The following is a 27,960-nucleotide window of genomic DNA, read 5'->3' on the forward strand; positions in this document are numbered from 1 at the left end:
AATGGAAACCCTCACATCGCACAGCATGTGAGAGCCATGAAATGTATTTAAGATCCCACAAAAAAATAGGACATACAGCAATTTTTAAAAACTTTATTTTTTCTTCTTCCTCTTGCTGCATCGCTGTGCGGGTAAACATCGTTCCTCGTGTGTTCATGTATAGCACCACTTTCAGAAAAATGGAGATCGTATTGGCTTGAGTCTTGGGAGTCTCGCATCACGGAAAACGTGTGAGATTCTTGTCCGTGTGACCCTGGGGGTGAGCGATCATACTGGTATCACACTGGGAGGATGCAGCCAACCAGCAAGCCTTCTCATGCTGGGCTAGATGATGAATGAGCACGGCTTATAGTTTTTAAATGTTAAAATTTTTTAATTTAAAATCTGTTTTGGGATTGAGGAAATGCAGGTAATTCCATATTTTGTTTTTAAAGTATATTTTTGGCTAGAATTATGGTAAATTTTCTTCTTTTCTTTTTAATTCTTAAAGGATGTTGACAGATGTATCGGCCGTCACAGAGGAATGCTTTTCTTCATCCTATAATTTGAAAACGTTCATTGAAGCAGTAATTCCAATCTTGATTGAATGTTGGGTTGAGGAGGCACCTGAAGAGACCATAGGGGATGACTGTGAACGATTGCTAGAGCCCATAGCACACCAACTTCTGCAGCAGGTGCTGACCATAATTTCTCTTCTTTGGAAGCTAAGTGAACTTGAAGATGAACCGCAAAAACTGGTAATTTTAATTTTTTTATTTACGCACATTATATGACCGCTTTTATATTGAATATTGGTGGGTTCTGGTGTCCACACAAGAGGTGGAAATAATTCTCAGCTTCAAAGACCAATTAGGACAACCCCTTTCCACATGTAATATTAAAGCAGTTCTGTCTTAAAAAAAAAAAAAGAAACTCTATACTTACCTATTTCTACCCTGTCAGTTTACTTACCAGATCTTCTCCTCACTGATCTTGTCCTGGCTTCTGATGTCCCGGGGGGTTATTTCGCCTCCAGCCGGCTGATTCTTCTGCTTCCTGTGAGGTTACATACGTTCACAGGTAGTCTCCTTCCTGCCGGTTGCATCACAGCCCAGCAGGGGGAGTGCTGAGTTATTGCACAGACTGCGCATGCCTGCTGTCTCTGCAATAGATCAGCATTCGGTTACAGGGACATGACCTTCACTGACCTGCCGGAAGGAATGCAGGCTTCATAACAAGCTGGCCCGGATGGAGGTAAGGTGACCCGGGGCACTGCAAGAGCTCAGCGAGCAGAAGATGCAGTGAGGAGTCTGCCTGTGGAGGAATAGGTGAGTATAGAATTTATTTTTTTTCTTCATAACCGAACCTCTTTAAGGCATAATAGTGATCTAAGTATGGAGAGGTCACAGAAACGGGACACTTTTTGTTTGCGTCCATTTATTAAATAGTCATTCATTATTTTGAAAGGGCACCATATAAACCTTAACTTTGCAAGTGCATGCAGGTTCTTACCAACTTATTGCTGGCGGTTAGATAATTAGCATATGATGAGAATTGTTGAATGTTTAAAGGCGCATTCCGTGCTTTTTGAACGGATAATAGGATAGGTAATCAATAGTTGATGGATGTGGGCCTGCCAATCGGGAGCCCCATCCAACAGCTGATCCTCCAGGACCACTGTCAGTGCAGCAGGCCTGGACATCATTCTCAGCGGTCACCGCAGGAAGGACTGGATCATAAGAGAAGCAGGACATGTAAGAGAAGCATGGCATTCCCATTGATTTGAATAGGAATGAAGCTAGCACTCCCACTTCTTGTGGTGATCACAGATTACAATGGCCCGCTGCACTGACAGCGGACCCGGATGATCAGCTGATGGGGATCCTGAGCAGCAGACCCCTGTCCATCAACTACTGATGACCTATCTAGAGGATAGCAAAAGGAGAAAAGCCGGCTCCTTAAACACTTTTATTCTTCTTCAATTACAAAAAATTCATAAAATAATCAATCGTTACTGCGTGATGCCATGTCAGTTTCCAGACACGTTTCGAAAGCGACTGCTTTATGTTCACAGCTAGCAGACTGACATGTTACTTCCCCTTAAAAACAATTAGACACCAATCAATACACATTTTAATCATATGTGCACATTTCCACAAACTTAATAGCGACGCCCAAAAAAGGAGAAAAAAAAATTTTCTCTTCTCCTTTCCTTAACTTTAATATACAGCAAATCATTATTGAAATTTAAACCCACTTGCGAGCGAGTTCCCAACTTCAATATCGAGAAGATTGGAGCTGCAACAAGATAATTTGCATATTCCTTGTGCATTCTGGGAAGCGCAAAGGATCACTGCAAGCGGGAAGATTGTCGGGATTAGCCAGTTCTAGCTGCTCGGAGGACATTGCGAAACCAGAGATTGCAGCTGCAAGAAGATAATTTGCATATTCCCTGTGCATTCTGGGAAGAGCAAGGGAAGATTGCTGGCTGTAGGTGCTCGGAGGACATCGCCAGTTCAGAGAAGTTGTACACTTATTATCTTATAGGTTATATATCTTCACTACAATTCTTGACTTTTAGAAGTTTGGAAGTGGACATCATTTGACAACATGGAAGAGGAGAGGAATCATATGGTGAGCTGCAGTGTATGCTATATGTTTACAGACCGACCAGAGGAAAAGCCAAATTTCACCGGCCAGAAATGCAAGATTGTGTCTCTACTGGAGCAACGTCTTCAGGAGAGAATAGCTACATTGAAATGTTTTAAGGAAGGTGAGGATTTCCTTGACAGAGTAGAAGAAAGTCTTCAAAACATTGGAGGAAAGGAAATGTGCAGTGTTCCTTCAGAAGCCAAGGAATGGAAGCATGTGACCCAAAGAAGCCGGAGGATCAGGAGTCAGCCAGCAGCACCCATGCTGCCGGGAACCAGTACCAGGTTCTCACCCAGGGGGGGTCTGGTACTGATTCCTGAGCAGAAGCAGAAAGAGGTGTACAGCAAGAAATGACTCTACCCACAAAGAACAGAGCAGATGAGAAAGAGGTACAGCAAGAAATGACTCTACCCACAGAAAACTGTGTAGTAAGCACACAGAGTCCTCTTGAATGGAGAAAAGGGTGCTGTTGTGAAGAAGAAAAGGAGAGTGGTGGTTGTGGGGGATTCCCTACTGAGAGGAACAGAGGCCGCTGTCTGTAGACGTGACACCTCACCAGAAGTGTGCTGTCTTCCAGGTGCACAAATCAAAGATGTGTCTTTTAAGCTGTCAAGACTCTTCAGTCCTACAGAACACCACCCATTCCTACTAATACATGTAGGGACAAATGACACTGCAAGAAAGGACATTGCAACTATCAGCAGAGACTGTGAAGACCTCGGAAAGAAGGTGAAGGAACTAGGAGCACCAGTGGTCTTCTCATCCATCCTCCCAGTGGATGGCCATGGAATAGGAAGATAGATGGTGAACTACTGGCTACGTCGATGGTGCCGTCAGCAAAGATTTGGATTTCCAGACCATAGAGTAAATTACCTATACGACTGACTGCTTGCACCTTACAAAAACGGGTAAGCATATACATGATTGGAATACAAGGCTTGAAGAATACAACTTATTTATAAGAAACAGACTTAATAAAAGGGGAGAAGCAGTTGTGTTGTATGTTAGGAAATCATCATCTCCACAGAGATTCAAGCTTCAGGGCTGGGAGTTCTGTAGAAACTGTTGGGGTAAGAATACAAGGAGAGAACAACAGAAAGGACACCATTGTAGACATTTACTATAGGCCGCCTGGACAAGCAGAAGATATGGAGGAACTCTTTCTACATCAGATGGCCAACCTCTCAAAAGCATGCATAGTAATCATGGGAGATTTTACCTATCCAGACATTTGTTGGGAATCTCTCTCGGGTAAAAGTAATGGATCCAACAAATTCTTATCCGCTCTTGCTGACAACTTTATCTTCCTAAAGGTCGAAGAGAAAACAAGGGGATCTGCTATCTTGGACCAAATTCTTACCAACAGGGAGGCAATGGTTGAGGAAGTAAGGCTGGCTGGGACCTTAGGAGGCAGCGATCATGATATCCTTGGATGTTGGATAAAAAGAGGAGGAAGACCTGAGAGAACTCAGACATTAAGGTTGGATTTCAGAAAGGCAGATTTGAAAAAACTCAGAAAGAGGGTAAAAAGGATCCAATGGCTGGATGTTGAGAAAGCACAGAAATGTCCAAGAAGGTTGAGAAATATTGTGAAATGAAATTCTCAAAGCACAATCATTAACCATCCCTAAAAGAAGGAAGAATGGGAAGCATTTAAAGAGACCAGGATGGATGAACACAGAACTTGCACACATGTTAAAGAGGAAGAAATGTGTGTCAAATGGAAGGAGGGGGAATATCTAAAGAAGAATATAAAGTGGTCTGCAGAAACTGTAGGGGAAGTGTCAGGAAAGCTAAAGCTAATAATGAATTAAGCCTTGCAACAGAGGCCAAAAGCAATAAAACAGAATTTTGTGAGCGTGTCAAAAGCAAAAGAAAAGTCAAAGATGTTATTGGATGCTTACAGGATGAAAATGCTGAATTGGTTAAGAGTGATTTTGAGAAGGCCGAACTTTTAAATTCCTATTTTGTATCTGTTTTCTCTCAAAGTAGATGGAACATCAACTGATCTTCCCTGTGCTATTGGGGGGATAAAAGAATACAGGCTATCTATAAGCAGAGAGATGGTGAGGGAACACTTAGCTAACTTACATGAATTCAAGTCTCCGGGTCCAGATGAATTACATCCTAGGATACTAAAGGAAGCAGTGGAGGTAATTGTTGAACCACTTGACATAATCTTTGAAAATTCCTGGAGAACAGGAGAAGTCCCAGAAGATTGGAAAAAGGCAAATGTTGTCCCTATCTTTAATAAAGGGGAGAAGTTGGATCCAGGTAGCTACAGGCCTGTGAGCCTGACTTCTATACCGGGAAAGATCTTTGAACAAATTATTAAACAGCATGTATGCAAGAGCTTGGATGAAAATGGAGTAATTAACCAGAGCCAGCATGGGTTTGTAACAAACAAGTAATGCCAGATGAATCTAATTCCCTTCTATGACAAAATCACCGACTGGTTTGATCAGGGAAATGCGGTGGATATAGTATATTTTGGCTTTAGTAAAGCATTGGACAAAGTATCTCATCAAGTTTAAATGTTTGAATCAAGCTTATAATGTATACCCTGCCGACCCCAACCTACAGATCTTACAAATGCCAAATAAACGTTTGTTCTGCGCCATGGCCTGTTTATGCTGTTTGTATAGCATGAACACCTGCATTGAGCAGGGGGTTGGACCCAATGAACCCGATGATGTGGATACTGCCCAACATGGACGGTTGCATGATGTGAGAACTCCTGCGCCAGACTGCCAGAAATAGTTCTCCTGACTTTATCCTGTACCTCACTGGTAGCTTTTGTGGTGACCGATGTCCAAGACTGATCTCTGACCACCATTGAGCCCCCTGGATTGAAGGATAACTCCTATTCTGCTGTGACGGAGCTAGCTGCACTTGTAAACTCCATTTACAGCTCTTGTGTTGCCATTGTTCCTTGACTGGGCTCCAGGGGCCACACCCTGCACTTTCATTGTTTGTCCTCAGGCCTCTTGGAGGGCCTGCATAACTGCCTTTTAGATTTGAACAGATTTTGAAGGCATGAGCTGGATTGATACAAGCCCTATTGGTCCTACATGGCAGTCTTCCTCCTTTTGATAGACTTAAAGAATTTGCTAGAGAAGAACCCTGGAGTGCCTCTGACTACTCTGCCTTACCCTGTGCATATACTAGCTTCGAGGCCTTGGCCTCTCTGAACCAAATCTAATGCTGAGACAAATGTCTGACCAGCTCCCCTGTACTATCCATCCCTTCACTGCTGCACTCACAGGCAAAAAATAGAGGAAGGTAAAGGGGATGTTGGCCTCCTGTGACAGCATCTTCAATACCTGAGAGGCCATGTAACGCATGTGGAGGACAGTCTACCCCACTCATGGCCACGTTGCACAATCTACTCCAAAAAGCAGAGACTTGGAGGCAGAAAGTGGATGACTTGGAGAACCAACTCTGCATCATTGGATTCCTTGGGCGGACAGAGGGGTAGAGGCTGGAGGACTTTGTCAAACGATGGCTATGTGACCTGTTTCCGAAGCCTACTTTCTCTAGAGCCTACAACGTTGAGAGAGCTTACCGGGTAACAATGTGGCCTCCCATGCTGGGCCTCCTTCCTGAGACCGCTACTGACACAGTTCCTTAAGTGCTGACAAAGACAGGTATGTAGTCTTGCAAGCCATGGAGAAGAGAAATTCATTATCACAGTTTTACAGTCTCTATTTTCTTGGGTTTTTCCAAAACGCTGTGAGTTCAGTCGCTATAGTTATATTTGCTTTATGGGGGCAATCTATCCTCCATCAGAGGGCAACCTCCATGCAGCTGGGGTCCTTGTCCTGCGTTGCCTTAAGGGCCATTTAGACACAACAATTATTGCTCAAAGTTCGCTCAAAAGCCGTCTTTTAAGCGATAATTGCTGTTTGTAACTGCACTGACATCGTGCAGTTTTCGTTATGCCATCGCTCATCGCTGTCTTTCAGCACGACGATGAGCCTTATCAGGGATTCACAGTGGGATACAGCTGATACTACTGTGTGGAATCCTACGGAACATGGATTCCACACCGTGTTTCATCAGTTTTTTTGGCTTGAAAAATACCTTTTGTAGGTCGAAACGTCGCCTAAATTTTAAACTATGAAACAATAAAGCATATTCCTTTAGACAAGCAGTTCATCTTGCATCATTATATGCTGCCACCTTTTTTGCAACAGTAGGAGAGCAGACGGAAGCTGTGCTGCTGGACACACTGGGGAGATGGGCGGATTAGCTAGTTTATTAGTTTTGCACATGGCCAGCATGTTTAATTAAAAGTTCATGTGTACAAATAATAAAGCGTCTACTTCTCACTTTTTCTGGCTCCCCGCTATGTACAGCACCGCAGCTATGTCTCTCCTCTCTGAATGTTGTTTATGGCTGCTGCAGCCAATGAGGGAGAGCACAGCCTGTGGCATCCCATAGACGGACTGCTGCAGCCAATGAGGGAAAGCACAGCCTGTGGCATCCCATAGACGGACTGCTGCAGCCAATGAGGGAAAGCACAGCCTGTGGCATCCCATAGACGGACTGCTGCAGCCAATGAGGGAAAGCACAGCCTGTGGCATCCCATAGACGGACTGCTGCAGCCAATGAGGGAGAGCACAGCCTGTGGCATCCCATAGACGGACTGCTGCAGCCAATGAGCGGGAGCACAGCCTGTGGCATCCCATAGACGGACTGCTGCAGCCAATGAGGGAGAGCACAGCCTGTGGCATCCCATAGACGGACTGCTGCAGCCAATGAGGGAGAGCACAGCCTGTGGCATCCCATAGACGGACTGCTGCAGCCAATGAGGGAGAGCACAGCCTGTGGCATCCCATAGACGGACTGCTGCAGCCAATGAGGGAAAGCACAGCCTGTGGCATCCCATAGACGGACTGCTGCAGCCAATGAGGGAAAGCACAGCCTGTGGCATCCCATAGACGGACTGCTGCAGCCAATGAGGGAGAGCACAGCCTGTGGCATCCCATAGACGGACTGCTGCAGCCAATGAGCGGGAGCACAGCCTGTGGCATCCCATAGACGGACTGCTGCAGCCAATGAGGGAGAGCACAGCCTGTGGCATCCCATAGACGGACTGCTGCAGCCAATGAGGGAAAGCACAGCCTGTGGCATCCCATAGACGGACTGCTGCAGCCAATGAGGGAGAGCACAGCCTGTGGCATCCCACAGACGGACTGCTGCAGCCAATGAGCGAGAGCACAGCCTGTGGCATCCCATAGATGGACTGTTGCAGCCAATGAGCGGGAGCACAGCCTGTGGCATCCCATTGACGGGCTGCTGCAGCCAATGAGCGGGAGCACAGCTTGTGGCATCCCACAGACGGGCTGCTGCAGCCAATGAGCGGGAGCACAGCTTGTGGCATCCCACAGACGGGCTGCTGCAGCCAATGAGCGGGAGCACAGCTTGTGGCATCCCACAGACGGACTGCTGCAGCCAATGAGGGAGAGCACAGCCTGTGGCATCCCATAGACGGACTGCTGCAGCCAATGAGCGGGAGCACAGCCTGTGGCATCCCATAGACGGACTGCTGCAGCCAATGAGGGAGAGCACAGCCTGTGGCATCCCATAGACGGACTGCTGCAGCCAATGAGGGAAAGCACAGCCTGTGGCATCCCATAGACGGACTGCTGCAGCCAATGAGGGAGAGCACAGCCTGTGGCATCCCACAGACGGACTGCTGCAGCCAATGAGCGAGAGCACAGCCTGTGGCATCCCATAGATGGACTGTTGCAGCCAATGAGCGGGAGCACAGCCTGTGGCATCCCATTGACGGGCTGCTGCAGCCAATGAGCGGGAGCACAGCTTGTGGCATCCCACAGACGGGCTGCTGCAGCCAATGAGCGGGAGCACAGCTTGTGGCATCCCACAGACGGGCTGCTGCAGCCAATGAGCGGGAGCACAGCTTGTGGCATCCCACAGACGGACTGCTGCAGCCAATGAGGGAGAATACAGCCTGTGGCATCCCACAGACGGACTGCTGCAGCCAATGGGGGAGAGCACAGCCTGTGGCATCCCATAGATGGGCTGTTGCAGCCAATGAGCGGGAGCACAGCCTGTGGCATCCCATTGACGGGCTGCTGCAGCCAATGAGCGGGAGCACAGCCTGTGGCATCCCATAGGCGGACTGCTGCTGCCTGTAAACAGTAGGAGAGCAGACTGGAGCTGTGCTGCTGGACACACTGGGGAGATGGGAGGATTAGCTGGTTTATTAGCTTTGCACATGGGAAGCATGTTTAATTAAAAGTTCAGTAACTCAAACACTCCGCCCTTGTAAAACCAAATGTGAGGAGACCCGAGCCTGGACCTCTTGCATCGGACACACGTGGATTCTTGTGCCGCTCTTGTGAATCATGTCTTGGTTTCTTACAATCATGTCTCTTGTCTGCAGGATGGTTGGCTGAGGAAATGTTATCTTAAGGATTTCAAGCATCACTTTATGAAGCATTTTCCATACAACATACACGATTCTTTACAACACAGGAGAAAAGTAAAGAAAGGGTAATTATTAACTACAGATTTTTAAAGCCATCGGTGATGTTTACCTATTTTATGGAAGTTCCAGTATAAGCCCGGGGTCACACGGGACGGAAATGTAGTGGAATGACCGCACTGAAAAACGTGGGATAAGCACAGCTTCAAAACCCGCGGCCGTAGAGAGGAGAGAGGCCGCTGTGGAAACGAGGAAATAATTGACGTGCCGCGGCTTTGAATCCCACGCCGCATGTCAGTTTTTGTGTGGCATGGCCACAACGATTTAACGAGATTTTTTGAAAATCTCGCCCACTTTGCTGGCATATCCTGGGTTAAAAAGCCGCGGGCGGAATTGCCATGCAGAAAGTCCGCAGGGAAATTCCGCAAGAATTCTGCCCCGTGTGAACCCTGCCGTAGGGTGGCATGTTATTGCAGTGTATTATGAGATTTTGTTTGTTTACACACGATTCTGCTGCTTGTCTCTGGCTTGCCTGGCAGCCGGCACATGAGTTGTCAGAGTCCTTTATGATGTTAACTTGTTTTGTAAACAGCCATTGCCTGCAGTGAATGAAGAGATCTTGGCAGGCTCCGCCTCCATCTGCTGAATGACTGTCGCTCCTGTGAGAAGTCGCTGGGACAGTTGTGGCGTGTAAAAGGGCCCGCAGCTATTCATTTGTGCATTAGCAGCTTTGCTTGCTCCGCGCTCGTTATTCTCTGTTCTTCCATTAGAACTTTTTTGGTGTAATTATTTTAGATCATCTTTTCTATCAGACATTTTGTCTAATTTTTTTTAGTACCAAAGATGGATTTCTTCCCCATAACGGTCTGGATCATCTCTTACTAAATCTAACATTATGTGACATAATGGTGTCCCTGGCAAACCCCACAACCCTTCATGAGGATTCGGGATGGCTGACTATGATAAGACTATTTGTGACTGAAAAGTTGGTGAGCGGCTGGAAGCTGAACAGTAAACAGTTAAAGAGGCTTCTAGAAGTTACCAACAGACTGCTGTACATTCAGAAGAACAGAGGTGAGACAAGAGTTACTGAATGGAACGTTCCCTCTGTGACCATGTTGTAGAATGCCTCGGCTTCTGGCCCGTTCACACTGATTTGAGTGATAATCATTCGGTGTAAATGCGAAAAAATCCTTTGCCGTTGCGAAAAATCTAGTGCTGGATCGCTGGCTTCTGTTCCGTGTAAACGATCCCTACTCAGCGCCGATGACCTCATCAGTGACGTTGGGACTCATGCAGTTGTTTAAATGACTGTCGGTCCGTGTAAAAGGGCCATCAATTGGTGTCCCTTATAAAAAATTGCAACATTTGGCTCAAATGTATGATTGTTAAAGATGTCACTGTTGGGACCCCCACTAAGCACGGGGGTCCTGTGGTCACAGATGCACCATACTGCTCCACTTACTGTGGGAGAGAGCTGAGCGCTGTACTCTTATCTGTGCCAGCTCCATGGACCGTGAATGGAGGGCTTGTGTACTAAAGTGGTCACCACTCCATTCAAGAGAATGAGGATTCCAAGTTCCCTGTGTGATTTGTAAGGGTCCCAGCAGTTGGACCCCCGCAGGTAATACTGTCAAAGTAACAGAGCTTATAGAACTTTGCTTGCCATTAAAAAACATCACTACCTCAGCAGAAGAGTGACTGACGCCCGGTAGTAAGCCTTCCCGCCTCTACAACACGATGGCGGTGGTTCTTCTAGCGCTGCTTAGCCAGTCAATCAATGCAGCGCTCGATGAACCGATCACAGCCATCACATTGCTTCATCGAGCGCTGCATTGATTTACTGAGCAGCGCTCGAAGAACCAATCTGAGCCATCGCTTCGTGGAGGCGGGATTTCTGAATCCTGTAACCAGGAAGTGATCTCCTGTAGGCGGCCGCGACGGAGCTCTGGAGAGCAGCAGGAGGGATTTGGCTGGCGCCTGCTAGGTAAGTATAATAAGACATCCCCGAAAATAAGACCTAGCGCTTCTTTTAGGGCAAAAAGTAAGATAAGACAGGGTGTTATTTTCATGGGGAAACACAGTAGTAAGGCTAACTTCACACGAGGCCGTAAATCCTGACCCTATATCGCGCTCCCCACCATGTGAATACCCCGGGGATGTAAGGTGGTTTTATGGCTAAACAGCCTTGCATCACTGCAGGGGTGCAGGGATCCTCCGCCATGGCGGTGCGATGCAAGAGCGCGCAGGAAGATAGAACATGCTGTGATTTGTTTCCTGCATCGCGGTGCCATGAGGGAACACATCGCTCGTGTGTATGACTCCATTCAAAATATTGGGGTTCGTATTTATGCACCTCGAAACTTGCAAATCTTGTCCGATCTTTGTCGCCCGTGTGAAGCTGGTCTATATATGTACTCATTTTATTGACCCCTTCTTTACTGGCAGTGCTTACATCAGAGCAAAATGTCCCCATTTTGGAATTTTTTTTTGGACTTCTTAGTCTGGCTTACTATTACCAATGATATTGGCTGCAAGAATTCTTCTGTTCATAGCAATACCAGCGGGGTGACGGTGCCCGGGTGCCCACCAGGAAGGTTATATTGCTGGTGCCCATGGCTAATATCTCTGCGTGTGAAAAGAACAAATGCTCAGTAAGAAGTTGTCATGAAGACGAGCTCATATTCATTTGGGGGCGGGGGGGGATTCTGGTGTTCTCTGCCGAGCCAGAGCTTTGGCAGGAGAAATGGCTGCATCCTCCAAAATGGGCCGTTTCCAACCATGATTTGTGTTGCAGTTTTCAGTGGTGTTATGTGTGATGATAAATGAGTGTTCTATCTCAAAATATGGAAGCGATGTACAAAATCATCTTCTGACTTGTATATTGTAGTGGATACGGAGAAGTTGATCCAGGCGGTGTACATGACGTACCAGCAGAGAGACCTCCAGCTGTCGGTGCGCTCCATGCTCCTAACGTTCTTCAACAAGGTTTACTTGAAAGAAGAAGACGTGTGTCTCAACCTGGGCAGGTAAGGCGATTGGCCCGCTGCTATTGTTTTTTTCAATTTTCCCCCCCCATTTGTTTGCCACTTGTTTAAATTGGCCATTGTAGCAGACAAGTACATAACGGCTTTATGCCGCACGCTTGAAGAATACGCATCCAAGACACACATTTTTGTGATGCAGTTTTTACAGGTGAAACGCATTAAAAACACATTTCACCTGTTTGAAAAGAAAATAAAGCCCCCTGAAAGCAGAGTCTGCAGTAAAAGAAGTCCGTAGTTAAAGCTAAATAGTTCCATCGTAGTCCTAGAAGTCAGATACTATGTATCATTAGGCATCATTGAGAAAAAAAAGTGCTTCTCTTTTAAAAAGGTTTATTTCCATCCATTGCCGAGCCGATAAGTGTCTGATGGACGTACGAGGGGGTGATAAGTATTGAGCTAGGAAGCTGAACCTGCCCCACTGTTCTACATATTCCCCAGGATGCACTTGTGACGTCTCTCCTGCAGCTTTATAAGGCCCTGCAAGTAGAATTTTTCCGACTGCTGGTCAAACCAATCATATGCAGCACTAGTTGCCTCCAAAACACTCCCAAACCGTTGTCCCTTTAGGAGTTTTTTTTTAGATTGGGGAACAGATGGTAGTCAGACGGAGCCAGGCTGGGCAAATGGGGTGGATGGGGCATCAGTGGAAATTCCAAGGGGGTCATTTTTGCCATTCTGGCACCGTAGTGTATGATGTGGCGTTGTCATGCAGCAGGATGACACCTTTGGAGAGCTTTCCTCTACAGTTTTCCTTAATATTTTGCCTCAGCTTTGTCAATAATGAACCGTAATATGTTGCATTGATGGTCAAACCCTTTTGGAGGGGAGAGCGAGGAGAGAAATCTCCTGCAGCCTCACCACCCCCCTGCTGGCCGCTCTCTGAGCGAGGCAGCGATACTAGCTCCTGTGTGACAGCACTGCAGCGGAGCGAGGACATGCGGGGACGAGTATCAGGCATCCATTCGTCCTGTCTGAATGGACCTTTAGCAATCTATGTGCATAAAGTGTTAAATGGCCATTAAGGGCTCCCACACACTTGCCTTTGCGTTTTTTGTTAACGCGATTGTCAATGGGACTTTCTAATGTAAAAGACGCAACGCAACTTGCCTTTTTAATAGAGATGAGCGAACGTACTCGGTAAAGCACTACTCGTCCGAGTAATGTGCCTTATCCGAGTACCTCCCCGCTCGTCCTGAAAGATTCGGGGAGCGCCGCGGAGCGGGGAGCTGCAGGGGAGAGCGGGAGGAACGGAGGGGAGATCTCTCTCTCCTTCTCTCCCGCCCGCTCTCCCCTGCTCCCCGCCGCAACTCACCTATCAGCAGCGGCGCTCCCCGAATCTTTCAGGACGAGCCGGGAGGTACTCGGATAAAGCACATTACTCGGACGAGTAGTGCTTTACCGAGTACGTTCGCTCATCTCTAGTTTTTAACATTAGAAAGTCCCATTGACAATCGCGTTAACAAAAAACACGCCAGTGTGTGGGTGCCCTTACACTTTATCTTAATTTGCATGTAAAAGGACCTCCGGGAGCTGTTTGCAGAGCCCAGCGTGTGTATGTTCTGCAAATTCGGGGTGTGTATAGAGGGAGATCTAATGCGGGTGCGCAGCTCATCGGAGTTGTTAACCCTTTAAATGCTGTTGCCAATTCCGACAGCTGCATTTAAATCCCCCGACCAATATTCTGTGGTGCCGTGCGAGTGTCGTGGCAGGTGGCCGCCTTCTAAAAGGCCCCAGGGCTGTCTTTACTGAATGCTGCCTATCAAGGCATGGCTTAATAGATAGCCTGTTAGAATGCGGTATGATGTAATGCTACAGCATTACACCCCCCCCCCCCCTCCACCACCAACAAACACGATGCTGATGGACTGTACTAAGCAACTTTAAAAGCCCAGATAACCCGTTTTAAGCTGTTTTACTGTGCGACTGCCTCTAAAGTATGTATGTTTGTAGATTTGATTGAATATTTGTTTTTATATATTTTTTTTTCACCTTTTCCAGAAGTCGAAGCAAAGTGTTATCCCGCTGGCTCGTAAGTCTCCCAGTGCAACTCCTGCATCTCGGCGCAAGAAACCATCAACTTTCTGCCCTTATTATTGATACTATTTATATTGCCGCATCTCGGTCAAACAAAGAACTGCTTCAGAACCTTCAGACCGCCGCGTGCCAAATATACGGTGATTTAATGGGTTTTATTAAAAAAACATAAATTTAACTTTTAAAGATAATTTTGCATGTTGCAGCGTTGATGGGGGTTTCCTAACTGTGTGTTTGATTTTCCAGTTAACATCCCAAATGCTCTGTCTGGTTTGAGAGCGCAGCCTGAGGGCTCATTCACACAAGTGTATTGTCTCCACATATTACACACGCCGATATCCTGTGCATAAAACGCAGTGAATGGAGGCAATGCAGTGGCATTTCATTCACACCCTGGTGTAGACACTGCATGTCGATGCACAGAAGAAATAAATCGCAGCATGCTCGCTTTCTCTGCATATCAAACGCTGTCCATGCGCAAATATTGCGTTCAGAGCAGGGAATTTAGAAAAAAAATGACATTCCCGGCATGCACAGTGCCACACACAGCCCATGCGCGGTCTGTGCCGGCAGAGCCTGTGGGCTGTAATGTGTCCACCGCAGCGGGAGACTCGCAGCATCGTACGCCCGTGTGAATGAGCCCTACGGAATCATAAGCAGTTGGGACTCCATTTCTCCTGCTTTGGGGGCAAGAGGTGCGCTGGAGGGGTCACAGCAGGACGGTCCACAGAGGGAATGGTTTTGCATGTGGTGGCCACAGACAATTACTCAACTTAAGGGGGTTTTGAATGGAACGTGATTTATAGTTCCAAAAAAATTCCAACGAGTGAAAGGGAACAAGAATCGCGAACCAACGACTAACGATAATTCTCTCTCCGTCCAGTTTATGCAGACATAAACCCCATCGTTGGCTCGCTTAGTGTAAGCATCAGTCGTGTCGTCCCTCACAGACGCTTATACAGCGAATGGGAATGAACGATTCTCGTAGGAATGAGCCATCGATCTGCTGTCTAGACGATAATCGTCTTGTCTACAAGGACTCTTCTGTTTGCCTGACTCTTCTCTAGTTCTGCACTTCCTGGTAGTGTGGCGCAATATCTGCAGCACAGTCGGGTTGCACGGGTGCTCTCGCTCCTGCAGGTTGGCACATCCTTACATGTTGTTGCAAGGAGGTTTGCTGTGTCCTGCAGCACATTCTGAACAGATACCAGGATACAGGCCTTTAACCCCTTAACGCTCCAGGGTGTACACAATTACCGTATATACCGGCGTATAAGACGACTTTTGAACCCCGAAAAATCTGCTCTGCAGTCGGGGGTCGTCTTATGCGCCGGTAATACAAAAAAAAAAAGTGTAAAAAAAAAAAATTTTATTACTCACCTCCCACGGCGTCCTGTCGCGCTCCGGCAGGATGTCGCTCGCTCCGGCAGGCTGTCGCTCGCTCCTCGTCCCCGCCGCAGCATAGCTTTCTGAATGCGGGGCTTGAAATCCCCGCTTCCAGAAAGCTAATACACACGCCGGCAGCCATGACAGCATTGAATGGCTGTGATTGGCTAAAGCACACGTGGCTTCAGCCAATCACACTATTCAATGACATCATTGAATGGCTGTGATTGGCTGAAGGCGCACGTGTTAGCAATCACACCCATTCAATGATGTCATTGAATAGTGTGATTGGCTGAAGCCACGTGTGCTTTAGCCAATCACAGCCATTCAATGATGTCATGGCTGCCGGCGTGTGTATTAGCTTTCTGGAAGCGGGGATTTCAAGCCCCACATTCAGAAAGCTATGCTGCGGCGGGGACGAGGAGCGAGCGACAGCCTGCCGGAGCGAGCGACATCCTGCCAGAGCGCGACAGAGCGCCGTGGGAGGTGAGTAATAAAAATTTTTTTTTTTTCTCCACTGAATACCGGCGTATAAGGTGACAGTTGGGGGGTCGTCTTATACGCCCCGTCGCCTTATACGCCGGTATATACGGTAAGTCCTGGAGGTATGAGGTTTGCAGGGAGATGGATCAAGTGCCGATCTCCCTCCATGCAATGTGGGTGCCGGCTGTTAACCTCTTAAGTGCCTGTCAGATCGAGGTATAATGTAATGCTATGGTTTTATATCATACTGCAGGAGCGATCAAAACTATTGCAAGTTCTTGTTGCCCACGGAGACTAAAACAAAAAATGTAAAAATGTAATTTTAAAAAGTCTTATTAATTTAAATAAAAGGTACTAAAAGTTTTAGTGAAAAACCCCTTTTGTCATGTTTATAATATAAAAAGAACCCAGAACATTTGGTTTTGCAGCATCTATAAATGTCCAATCTACCATATTAGCGCATTATGTACCCCGCACTGGTAACGTCGTCAAAAAAATCTAAACGCCAGAACTGCCTTTTTGGTCACCCCGTCTCCAAGAAAAAATGTAATAAAAAATAAATCAAAAAGTCTTAATGTTCTCCAAAATACCAATAGAAACTACAGGACGTCACGCAGAAAATGAGCCACAACTATGTCGACGGAAAATAAACTTCTGTCGGTCAGAAGATGGCGGCAGATAGAATTTAATTCATTTTCCAAAGAAATTTTATATTTTAAAAGTAGTAAGCAAAAAAAAAAAAAAACGATATAAAATTGGTATTGCAGTAATCGTACCGACACGTGTATCAGGTCATTTTTGCTGCAGTGCGTACACCGTAGAAACAAGATCCCTGCCCCCATTCTCCCAAGATGGCAGTATTTCAGGTTTTTCTTCCATTTCACTCCACTTTGTTTTTTTTCCTATGTTTTTCAGTACATTATTTGGTACGTTAAATAATACCAAGAATACAACTCGTCCGTCAAAAACCAGTCCTCAGACAGCGACTTTGATGGATAGATAAGGCTTATGATTTCTTTTATAAGTGGGGAGAAAAAACTGAAATTTAATGGAGGATAAAAGGGCTGCGTCTTTAAGGGGTTAAATGAGAAGAGGTGGATAGAGCGCCATCCCAGCATCGGGACCGGATATCTACTCCTCTGCGGGAGGACGACTGCCAGAGCCCTACAAAGTGACCACCTGTTGGTCTATGTGTTTCTGACCAAACTGTTATACACAGACCCCCAGGGGTGGCAGGAGGGTCTGATGCCCGCTAGTGGTTCCTGTTCTCACCGTCCCGCACCATGCAGCTTGATTGGTATTCGCAAGACAAATTGATTTTTTTTTTATGGTCATTTAGAATCCTGGTTGATGATTTTGGCTTCCATTGGCCTTTCTGATATGTCATTTTGTTCTCAATTAAGTAAACCATTGTCTGCTTCTGGCTCTGTTTGCACAGACATTGGGCCCGGAGAATGTGAAGGGTTAACAGCCGCAATCAGCGTTCACACTGATTGTGGTTGTTGCCAGCACCCGCGTTGTGTGGAGCGGCTCTGTACAAACCCCCGTGACGTAACTGTATGTCCTAGAGCCTTGTAGGAGGACAGGTTCGCTTTGCTGCGCTAACACCATAAACTAACTTGTGGTGGTGGGGAAGGTGACGGGGAGCCGGGTGATGTATTGTTGTACTCGGACGCTTCCTGGTTTCTGTGCTGTCACCCACGGAAGTCCATGCGCCAAACGAAAAACTGACTCTTTCCAGACTGTCTTGTGAGGCCTCTCCCAAACAAGTCTATGGGAGAGCGCATAGCCCTCAGTGGGTGACGGCACAGGAACTAGGGAGCGGGCGAGTATAAAAATACATCACCCGACTCCTTGCCACCTCGCCTAGCTGCACCATAACGTAGTTTATGGTCCTGTGTGGAGGGGACTGGTTTCCTTTAACTACTAAATGACCTATCCTCAGGAGATCAGTAGTTGATCAATGGAAGCCTGCCTCAGGTGGTCAGGGGAGGAAGTGTAATAACCGTCTGCCTCCTATTACACATCCGGCCCCTCATTGCGGTCCGGGGCGAACGTCTAGTGTGATTGGAGGCAGCGCTCCGACTGATTTCAGTGGGAATGACCGTCTATAGTGACGTCCGTCTCGCTGCGATGACTGCGGCCTGATAAGTTACAGGGTTCAGAATATGGGAACAAAAAGCTCATTTGTATTTTAGGATTTATATGTTAAAAGTAGTAAAGCGTAATAAAAACGGTGTAAATTTGGTATTACCATAATCGCACTGACCCACAGAATAACTTACTGCGCCGCCCACGTCAGAAGAACAAGACCCACAAGAAATGGTGCATTTGTGTTTTTTCATTTCACTGCACTCAGAAGTTGTTAATGTTTCAATCTAGTACATTTACATGATATAAGAATACAAGTCCTCCCACAAAAACCTGTCGGGGGTCTAATACTCAGGGCCAGGGAAGTCGCACATCAAGCGAACTAGCAAATGCATACGTTGTATCTAACATGGGAAGGTTGGACGTCATTAGTCGGGCATCGGATGCTTTCCAGCCGTCTTATACAATGTATCGAATAGTCCTGCCAACCCTGAAGAAAACCGCGGGTGGGGTTCGGGGGGAGACGTTTGTTGGTTGGGTATGAATACTGTACTAGATATCTGAAGACGCTTCTTAAAGCAAAGGTTCGTCTAGAGCAGGGGTCCCCAACTCCAGTCCTCAGGGACCACCAACAGCTCATGTTTTCAGGATATCCTATGGTAAGAACACCTGTGGCAATGTCTGAGGACTGACAATAATTACATCACCTGTGCAATACTAAGGAAATCCTGAAAACATGACCTGTTGGCGGTCCCTGAGGACTGGAGTTGGGGAATACTGGTCTAGAGGAAAGGAAGGTTTTCACATCAGCATTGGGGGATTCTCTACTGTAAGAGCACTGCCACTATGGCGCGCTCTGCCTGAGTGTAATGTACTCATTCTGTTTTCTGTATGTGGAGTCTAGAGGAGTTTTGCCTCATAGGGGACTTTCCTTCTGCGGACGTTGCAGGATATTGGGCTGAACCGGATGGGTTTCCTTTTTTGCCCTACAATCGCAGTGTGTCGCTGTATTATGTGGCCAACCGTAGTCTTTGGTGGAGTTTAATACATTTGTGGTGTTTTTCTGTTTAGATTCTGAAGATGGTTTTTTTGTACATCTGCCGGAGGATCTGCAGCTGAAGTTGGTGCAGCTGCTGTACTTCATCCCGTTTCTGTCCAGTGATCTGCTGGCCCGTTTGAGCCAATTCTGTATCTCCGAAAGGTTTCCACCTAACCTCATTTCCAAGCTCATCGGTATATTCCACGCTCGGTGAGTCATCTGAATATTATGTATATTAATTTGGATGTTTTTATTTTGTACTTCCCAGATCATCGTATTATGCTGCTTAGTTGCTAAGATACTGGTGACCTTTCACTAGGGGTCTGCTGCTCGGGACCCCATCCGATCAGCTGACTGCAGCCTCTTGGCAGGCCAGTGACATCATTCATTGGTAACGCGATGCAATCTAATTTTGTGGGCTTCAGCTTCTCTCCCGGGGACAGCTGCTACGAAGCGTCCGGCCCGGTGCCGGCTCTGCAGTACACTCTGTATTACACACACGTACTTCTGGGTACGAAAACCCCATTGATTTGTAATGCGGTATACATACATGTGAATAAAAAATCACGGCGTCTCCTATGTTGGTCTGCATTACGAACCAAAATAAGCCATTAAAGTCAATGGTAGCGAGTAAATATGCAGTAAATGTGCATGATACATCCATGTAGGGGCCTTGCATGTTTTTTGCATGCGTGAAACACATTGAGTTCTCCTTCAATGGAAGTGTTCAAACAAAGGCTGGACAGACATCAGTCTGGGATGATTTAGTGATCCTGCACTGAGCAGGGGGTCGGTCCAGATGACCCCGGGGGTCCCTTCCAACTCCACCATTCTATGATGAACACGTGCAAATAACAATACATAGGTAATATGGAGAATTTGTCTGAGAAACGCTGTGTATTTCCCAGACCGAAACTAAATCCGTGGGTGGGAATGAGCCCTTAATCTGCGGCGGAACTCCTGAACTGAGTCTAGGACCTCCACTGAAGATCTGCATGTGCATCAGCATTTTAGCCTCAGTCAATGGGACAAATTAGCTTGTGATCACCCAACGTGGGAACCACATCAAGCATTGGCATGACCCCCTGGCACACTCAGGATGATGCTTTGGAGTGTTCGATGTACACGGTGCGGCCCCTTCAGTCAGCTGATTGAGGAGGGCTTCTGAGCTGCGGACCACCTATCTTGTGCAGAAGCCATCACTTTCTACAACCCAGATAACACCTTTCAATAGTCCATGAAAACTAACAATCTAAAAGACTACCTGAGCGTCTTTACTGTCAGACAGAAGTCTTTATGTGTGTCGGCTCTGCAAATGCCTTTTTACAGTGATTTTGAAAAGCTGTATTTTTTTCTTTTAAATTTAATATATTTTTCCTACAAAAATTGTATGATTGATTAAAGCTATAAACTATAAGCTATAACACTAATAGTAATTAGCTATAACACTAATAGTAATTATTCAGTTTGTGGCAATTTAGTTGTTTTAGACAACTCCATAGGTTTATCCACATAGTGACATAGTTAAGGCCCATTTACACGCAGTGATGATCGCTCATAAATCGCTAAAAAGTGATCGTTTGAGCGATAATCGTTGCATCAAACTGCTAACTGATCGTTAAATTGATTTCAACCTAGAAATCGTTGTGCAGTCTTATCAGGACCGCACGCTAAGTTCTCCGCAGGTAGTGCTGAGAGCATTGTTTCCTGACTGAGAACAAAGGAGCTGAATGCAGATAAGAGCCCTCGGGCTATTATCCGCTTTCAGCTAAAGACTTCATTTGCACACATAATTGCTCTTAAGTAGCTGAGTAGCTACTTAAAAGTTCATGCAAAATGATAACTCACAGCTGTCATTCAAAATGTCATTTGAGCGATCTTTAAGCGATCATCAGCTGATGTAAATGGGCCTTTAGGCAGAATGAAGACAATGTCCATCCAGTTCAGGCTGTTTCAACCCCTGCTTTGTTCCAGAGGAAGACAAAAAAAAAACCCAGTGAGGCAGAAGCCAATTTAGCCCATTTGGGGGGGGGGAGCATTCATTCCAGACTCCATAATGGCAGTCAGAATAATCCCTGGATCAACGTTTTGAAAGTTCTTACCAACTCAAAGACCCGTATCAACAACCCGCTGGTCGCCTAATGTCTATATCCTGTAATATCCTTCCGCTCTACAAAGACATCTAGTTCCCTCTTAAACTCCTCTATGGATTTTGCCATCACCACATCCTCAGGCAGAGAGTTCCACAGTCTCACTGCTCTTACAGTAAAGAACCCCCTTCTGTGTTGGTGATAGAACCTTTGTTCCTCTAGATGTAGCGGATGCCCTCTTCTTACCGTCGCAGTCCTGGGTATAAACAGATCATGGGAGAGATCCCTGTATTGTCCCCTAATGTGTTTATACATAGTTATTTGCTTTTGGAACACAATTCTGTCCTGGGACTGGAGGGTGGAGGGGTACGTTACCTGTCGATGTCGTTGGTGTCTCCGTTCCTCTAGACCACCTAATCACACACAGTGCATTGGTAGTGTGATTGGAGAGTTCTGCATCCTAGCCACCTGGAACTGGCAGAATGGAGATGGAGATGATTATTTACGGCTAATCTATCCCCTCCCACCCCGAGACCGGAGGTGTGGTTGAAGTATAAACGTACAAGCTGAACAATCCTTTGAAGATTGCTCCACACTACTGTACAATATGCAGCATATTCAGGGGCCAATATAAGCTGTCGCCTTCAGTTTTTTTTGCCTATTGGCAGCCTTTTTACGCGCTTAAAAAGAACCGCACAAATCCCATTGATTGGGTAGCGGTCTGCGTTCCCTCTTCATGGCCCCCACGACTGCTCCTCCAGCCCTGCAGCAGCCAGCGAGCCCCATCACCGAACGGCAACGTAGTATGGAAGGCTAAAACAAGGTGTTGGTTCTGACAGCCATTAGAAGGTCTCAGATCTACAGGATTACTTGGCTTCTCTTGCTGGGAACAATCACATTTAGGCCAAAAAAAGACCTGTCCATCCAGTTTAGCTGGTTACCTTTAGTGTTGAGCCAAAGGAAGGCAAAAAACCCCAATGAGGTAGAAGTAGATCTTCCCAATTTAAGGGAAAAAAATTCCTTCCTGACTCCAATCTGGGAATTGGGATAATCCCCGTAATTAGTGATATAACATGTAACACTCAGGAAAGGTGTCCAGGCCCCTCTTATATCGAATTCACCATCACCGCGTCCTCAGGCAGAGCTTCTCATAGTCTCACTGCTTTTACAATAAACAACCCCCTTCTATGTGGTGTAGGAACTTTCTTTCCTCTAGACTAGTGTTTCTCAAACTCCAGTCCTCATGGACCCCCCCCCCTTCACCCACAGGTCATGTTTTCAGGATTTCCTCAGTATTGCACAGGTGATGTAATTATTGTCGGGGCCTCAGACATTGCCACAGGTGTTGTTACTATAGGAGATCCTGAAAACATGACCTGTTGAGGGTCCGCGAGGACTGGTGTTTGCGAAACACTTCTCTAAACGTAAAGAGCGCCCCCTTGTTACAGTCCTGGGTATAATAGATGAGAGAGATGTCTCTACTGACCCCTGATATATTATAAATAGTTATTAGAGCGCCCCCTTGTTACAGTCCTGGGTATAATAGATGATGGGAGAGAACTCTGTACTGGCCCCTGATATATCTATACATAGTTATTAGAGCGCCCCCGTGTTACAGTCCTGGGTATAATAGATGATGAGAGAGATCTCTGTACTGACCTCTGATATATTATACATAGTTATCAGAGCGCCCCCTTGTTACAGTCCTGGGTATAATAGATGATGGGAGAGAACTCTGTACTGACCCCTGATATATTATACATAGTTATTAGAGCGCCCCCTTGTTACAGTCCTGGGTATAATAGATGATGGGAGAGAGCTCTGTACTGACCTCTGATATATTATACATAGTTATTAGAGCGCCCCCTTGTTACAGTCCTGGGTATAATAGATGATGGGAGAGAACTCTGTACTGACCCCTGATATATCTATACATAGTTATTAGAGCGCCCCCTTGTTACAGTCCTGGGTATAATAGATGATGGGAGAGATCTCTGTACTGACCCCTGATATATCTATACATAGTTATTAGAGCGCCCCCTTGTTACAGTCCTGGGTATAATAGATGATAGGAGAGATCTCTGTACTGTCCCCTGATATATTATACATAGTTATTAGAGCGCCCCCTTGTTACAGTCCTGGGTATAATAGATGATGGGAGAGATCTCTGTACTGACCCCTGATATATTATACATAGTTATTAGAGCGCCCCCTTGTTACAGTCCTGGGTATAATAGATGATGGGAGAGATCTCTGTACTGACCCCTGATATATTATACATAGTTATTAGAGCGCCCCCTTGTTACAGTCCTGGGTATAATAGATGATGGGAGAGATCTCTGTACTGACCTCTGATATATCTATACATGGATATTAGAGCGCCCCCTTGTTACAGTCCTCGGTATAATAGATGAGATGTCTTTACTGACCCCTGATATATCTATACATAGTTATTAGATCGCCCTCAGACGTCTTTTTTTTCTAAACTGAATAACCCCAGTTTTGATGCCTCTCTGGGTATTGTAGTCCGCCCTTTCCATTTATTACTTTGGTTGCCCGCCTGATGTGTCCCTCTTGAGTCCCGGTGCCCAAAACTGTCCCCAATATTCCATGTGTGGTCTGACCAGTGACTTGTAAAGAGGACCGTGTGATTGTTGTCAGTAAGAGAGGCCAGGTAATCTTGTAGATACGGGACCTTTTAATGGCTAACATAAATACATGAAGTTACAGCGAGCTTTCGGACCTCTGAGTCCTTCATCAAGGCATGAAATGGATTCGAAGTGGCATTCATAATTATACACATACTTATGACAAGGCACAGGCATGGATGTGAGTAATTTGCACTTAAAAGAATACTCCAACAGAAATACAAACATATTTAAAAAGTCACTGATAAGGGAGTGAATGTTTTATGGTCCCTGTATTAGGCTGCCTGTCCATGGGCATTGCGGTATCCCCACGGTGGATCTCCGCCGGGAAACAGGAGCCAGAGGACAGATCTCCGCTGTGAGCCTATCTGACAGGCTGACCGCGGAGAATCACAGCAATTCGCAGCATGCTGCAATTTGCCGGCCACAAGCGGAGAATCGCTATGATTGTCCGCTTGTTGACAGGGGAACTGCGCTTTCCATAGCAATACTATGGAAAGTCTGCACTGCGTTCCCCACGGCCAGATTATCGCAGCAGGGAGAGCAATGCAAAAACGTCCGTGGACAGGCAGGCTTAATGTTAGGGGGTCACCAGGCCAGCAGTCCCATCTGTGCCATAGATTTCTCATACTTCCCATTCACGTATAAATCCTTGTGAATCATTTAGCCCTCTGTTGAAAGTGTCAAAAGTTGTTATAAACCCTCCTCCAGCCTTCCAGACATCTTTTCCCCAGCACAGCTGTAATTTTTGAGTCTTACAAACCGTTTTCTGAAAGCATAATCCTTTATTCCAGGTCTTCATTCGGCAATTGGATGTGTTCCACCCTTGAAACTACATTAATTGATGTGGACTACTTCAGTTTTTTGTTCTCCATACTGATGGGTAAAGTATATTTTAATGTTGTTTAGTTGCTGTTTGGTATATTGTTAATGTGACATTGTGTGTAGAAGAGAAGTGCTGGATTATCGGGTGACACATCAAGGAATTTCGCCAACTTCTGCCAAGGGCAGCTGCCTATTTCTGCCCCTACAGGTGCATTTAAGATAAAACAAACCCATCCTAGGGGCAGCCAGTCACTTGCCATCACTCCTCCCCGTGTGACCCAGTGTAGAATTAAAGAGTAACTCTGCTTACATACCAATCTTACCAAAGCCTGCAGGTCGTTATGAATGCTGACTCCTTAGCCTCAGCAATGCTTGCTGTTCAAACCTCTAGCACTTGTTCTTTTTATCCCCTTCCCATGCGCTCCAATCAGAGATCAGTCTGAAGGGGCGGGTATGCCTGTCATTACTCATCAGTGCTTGTGTGCCCTCACTTCCCACCCCTCGGAGCGCCCATAGCTGAGGAGCCAATTTGGACTTTTCAGTATAAGCCTGCCCCCTTAGTACAGAAGCCCCTGCTGTGACCACTAATGACGGTCTCACCGTGTACTCGGCGCTACGCATGTGATTAAGCCTTGGGGGATGCACAGCGGGGATCACCCCAGACCTCAGATCGAATCCAACTTTCACATTCCTTGAGCTGAAAACAACTTGCTGGTAGCAACGAACGGTGGATGATGAGCTTGGGGATCACAGAGATGGGGTAAGAATGGACCTTGGACATGGTTTCCCGCCCGTATCGTTGGGGGTCTCAGCTTGGACCGTGTGGTATAGTTGCTGCCATTAGGAGGCGGACACCAAGCAGGCTGATGAGCACCATACTTGTACCCTGTTTTGCTGTGTGGGCCTACTCATATGTGAAACTAGCATGGAATGTTTTATGCACTCAGTCACAATGTGGAAACGTTTATAGTGTTGTTACATGTTGGGAATCTGTTCCGCTAGTCTGTAAGCTGCAAGTTTTAGAGTGAAGCGGGCAGCATGAACCCCGGACGGAGATGCCCATGTATGTATGTTTTATCTTCTTCCCAATGAAGTGCTCAGATGGGTTAGGAGGCGTCGCACGTTAACAGGAGTGCATGTATTACCGCTCTGGGGTCACTTGAAGGGGTAATCGGGTTTCAGCGCACGTTCTTTGTGCTCTTTGGTGAATGGTCATGTGGATTAACAGTTACCTGGTTTGTTACTAGACTTTCTGTTATGTGCTGACCACCCGTAGGTTAATCCTAGGTACTGTATATAACATGAGCACTGATGACTACGGAGATCCTGCGCTTGTCCTGCTTGATTCCCGTCATGTTGTTTTCGCACTGATTTCTTCATTTTCTTGGCGTTTTTGCAAATCTGTGATCCGCACATCAACAAGAGAAGTGTTTGTGTGTTTGAGGGACCCCATTACTGTTCGGCCCATATCATCTCTGTAAGAGAACAGAAGTCCTCACAATTTATTCTACTGTATCCGTTAATATTTTATGTAATTACAAATTCGCTCTTATTTTGTTTGTTTTTTAGGGTTTTCTGCAGAACAGTTTTCCTGGATGCAAAGTAATAAAATGGCTTCTAGGGTGAGCAGTACCAGAGTCTCCCCGATCACTCTCTACCTGACTGATCAGCCGTATTTTGCCCATCATTGGACAATCATGCAGGTATTTCATTGCAAAAATATAATTGCTTAAAGTGACCCTCTAATTCGAGACAAAATTCTATCCCTGGACTGGAGGGGATTATATTGCCTCTAGATCTTCTCTGCCATCCCTCTGTTCTACCAGTTCTAGCTGATAAACGTAGCAGATATAGTGCATTAGTAGTCCCAAGACTACCGATACATGGTGTGTAAGGAGTCTAATGGTCGTGACTGTCATCTTGGCCACCCAAAAGCTGCACCTGGAACCAACGGAATGGTGTAATTGTGGGCGATACAATCTAATCCTGACTTTCAGACTGAAAGAGTTCTTCCATGACAAAGAGGAGAAAGGACTTTCAAGCTCCCAAACACAGGAGAAACTTGGGGCCAAGAAGAAGTCTGGTTGAACGCCCCCTCCTGGCCACAACCCCACTTGGGACAAATATTTAGACTCCTTTAGACATGTGGTGCAGTCTAATATACTGGACAAGCAGAAATAGGAAGCATTTAATAATCAGGAAAGAAGGGCCATCTATTCTCTCAAAAACAAGGAGATCACCATTAACCCTTTCCAATCCAATTTGTATCCTGGTTTTCCTAGGGGGCTTACTCTTTTTCTGCCATTATCGGAGCTTTACAGCCTTAAATCATAATGTCTTCAGAGGTCAGACAGTGGATTAGAAAGGGTTAAACCTGCGTATAAGGGTGGTGCTATAGTCCTCATGAATACGTCAGACTACACGAAAGAAGCAGACAGACAGCTGATGGACACCAGATACTACTCCAAACTGGATCAAGACCCGACTCAGAAATATGTGAGGGAATTAAGAAGGGTCATCAGAAGCCGGTCTGGGGGCTCCACAAAACTTTTGGACTTGATACCGGAAGACAAAGCTGGCAACCCAGGGAAGCCAATAATCTCAGGTGTGGGAACCCTCACTGAAAAACACTCAGGATGGGTGGAAGGTGTCCTCAAACCACTGATGAGGAATACAACCAGCTACTTCCAGAACACCGCGGACCTACTGAACAAACTGTCAATCGTTGGTCCCCTTCCTGATGGGCCTACTTCCTCTACATTGAGGACATTGTAATCATCTGGACCAACACTGAACAGGAACTAATAAAATTCCATGAGAGATTCAATTCATTTCACCCCACCGAACGCCATGCTAGCCATGGTACAAGACCTCCATTGATTTCAATTGGACTGTATGCACTATTTTCAGGCGTTATAGCACGTAGCGCACCTCATCACCCATCACCATGATGGGGTGTGTTAAAAAAAGCTGTCAAAGGCTGTAATGTGTTTGAAAATGCCGCGCAAATTGCAGTAAAATGTGGCGGTTTCCGACGCAGCCTTCTGTGAACACGTGAGAGTGCAGCCCAAAGGTGTGGGAGCAGGTGTGCAAGTCGATGGCTCTTAGCTGACATCCCGCTGTAATATGCCCGGACCCCCCTCTGTAGCATTCCCCCTAGATTTGATGGCGGACAGGAGACTCTTGTGCGATAAAATCAATGCTCCATCGTTTTCTATTCACTGCAGATAAA

At 46.3% G+C, this 27,960-nt stretch overlaps 1 protein-coding gene across 1 annotated transcript in view; it reads left to right on the forward strand.

Annotated features, from left to right (window-relative positions):
- Positions 1 to 27,960, forward strand: part of TEX10 (testis expressed 10) — a 50,226-nt gene that overhangs the window by 13,005 nt on the left and 9,261 nt on the right. Inside the window, exons 3-10 of the mRNA XM_066584855.1 lie at positions 491 to 737; positions 9,044 to 9,153; positions 9,921 to 10,159; positions 11,976 to 12,114; positions 14,131 to 14,306; positions 19,198 to 19,375; positions 24,698 to 24,786; positions 26,298 to 26,431. Coding sequence (XP_066440952.1) covers positions 491 to 737; positions 9,044 to 9,153; positions 9,921 to 10,159; positions 11,976 to 12,114; positions 14,131 to 14,306; positions 19,198 to 19,375; positions 24,698 to 24,786; positions 26,298 to 26,431 — 1,312 coding nt within the window. The remainder of the gene's footprint in view (positions 1 to 490; positions 738 to 9,043; positions 9,154 to 9,920; positions 10,160 to 11,975; positions 12,115 to 14,130; positions 14,307 to 19,197; positions 19,376 to 24,697; positions 24,787 to 26,297; positions 26,432 to 27,960) is intronic.

Source organism: Eleutherodactylus coqui, chromosome 12 (assembly GCF_035609145.1).
Source record: "Eleutherodactylus coqui strain aEleCoq1 chromosome 12, aEleCoq1.hap1, whole genome shotgun sequence".
Taxonomy (NCBI): Eukaryota; Metazoa; Chordata; class Amphibia; order Anura; family Eleutherodactylidae; genus Eleutherodactylus; species Eleutherodactylus coqui.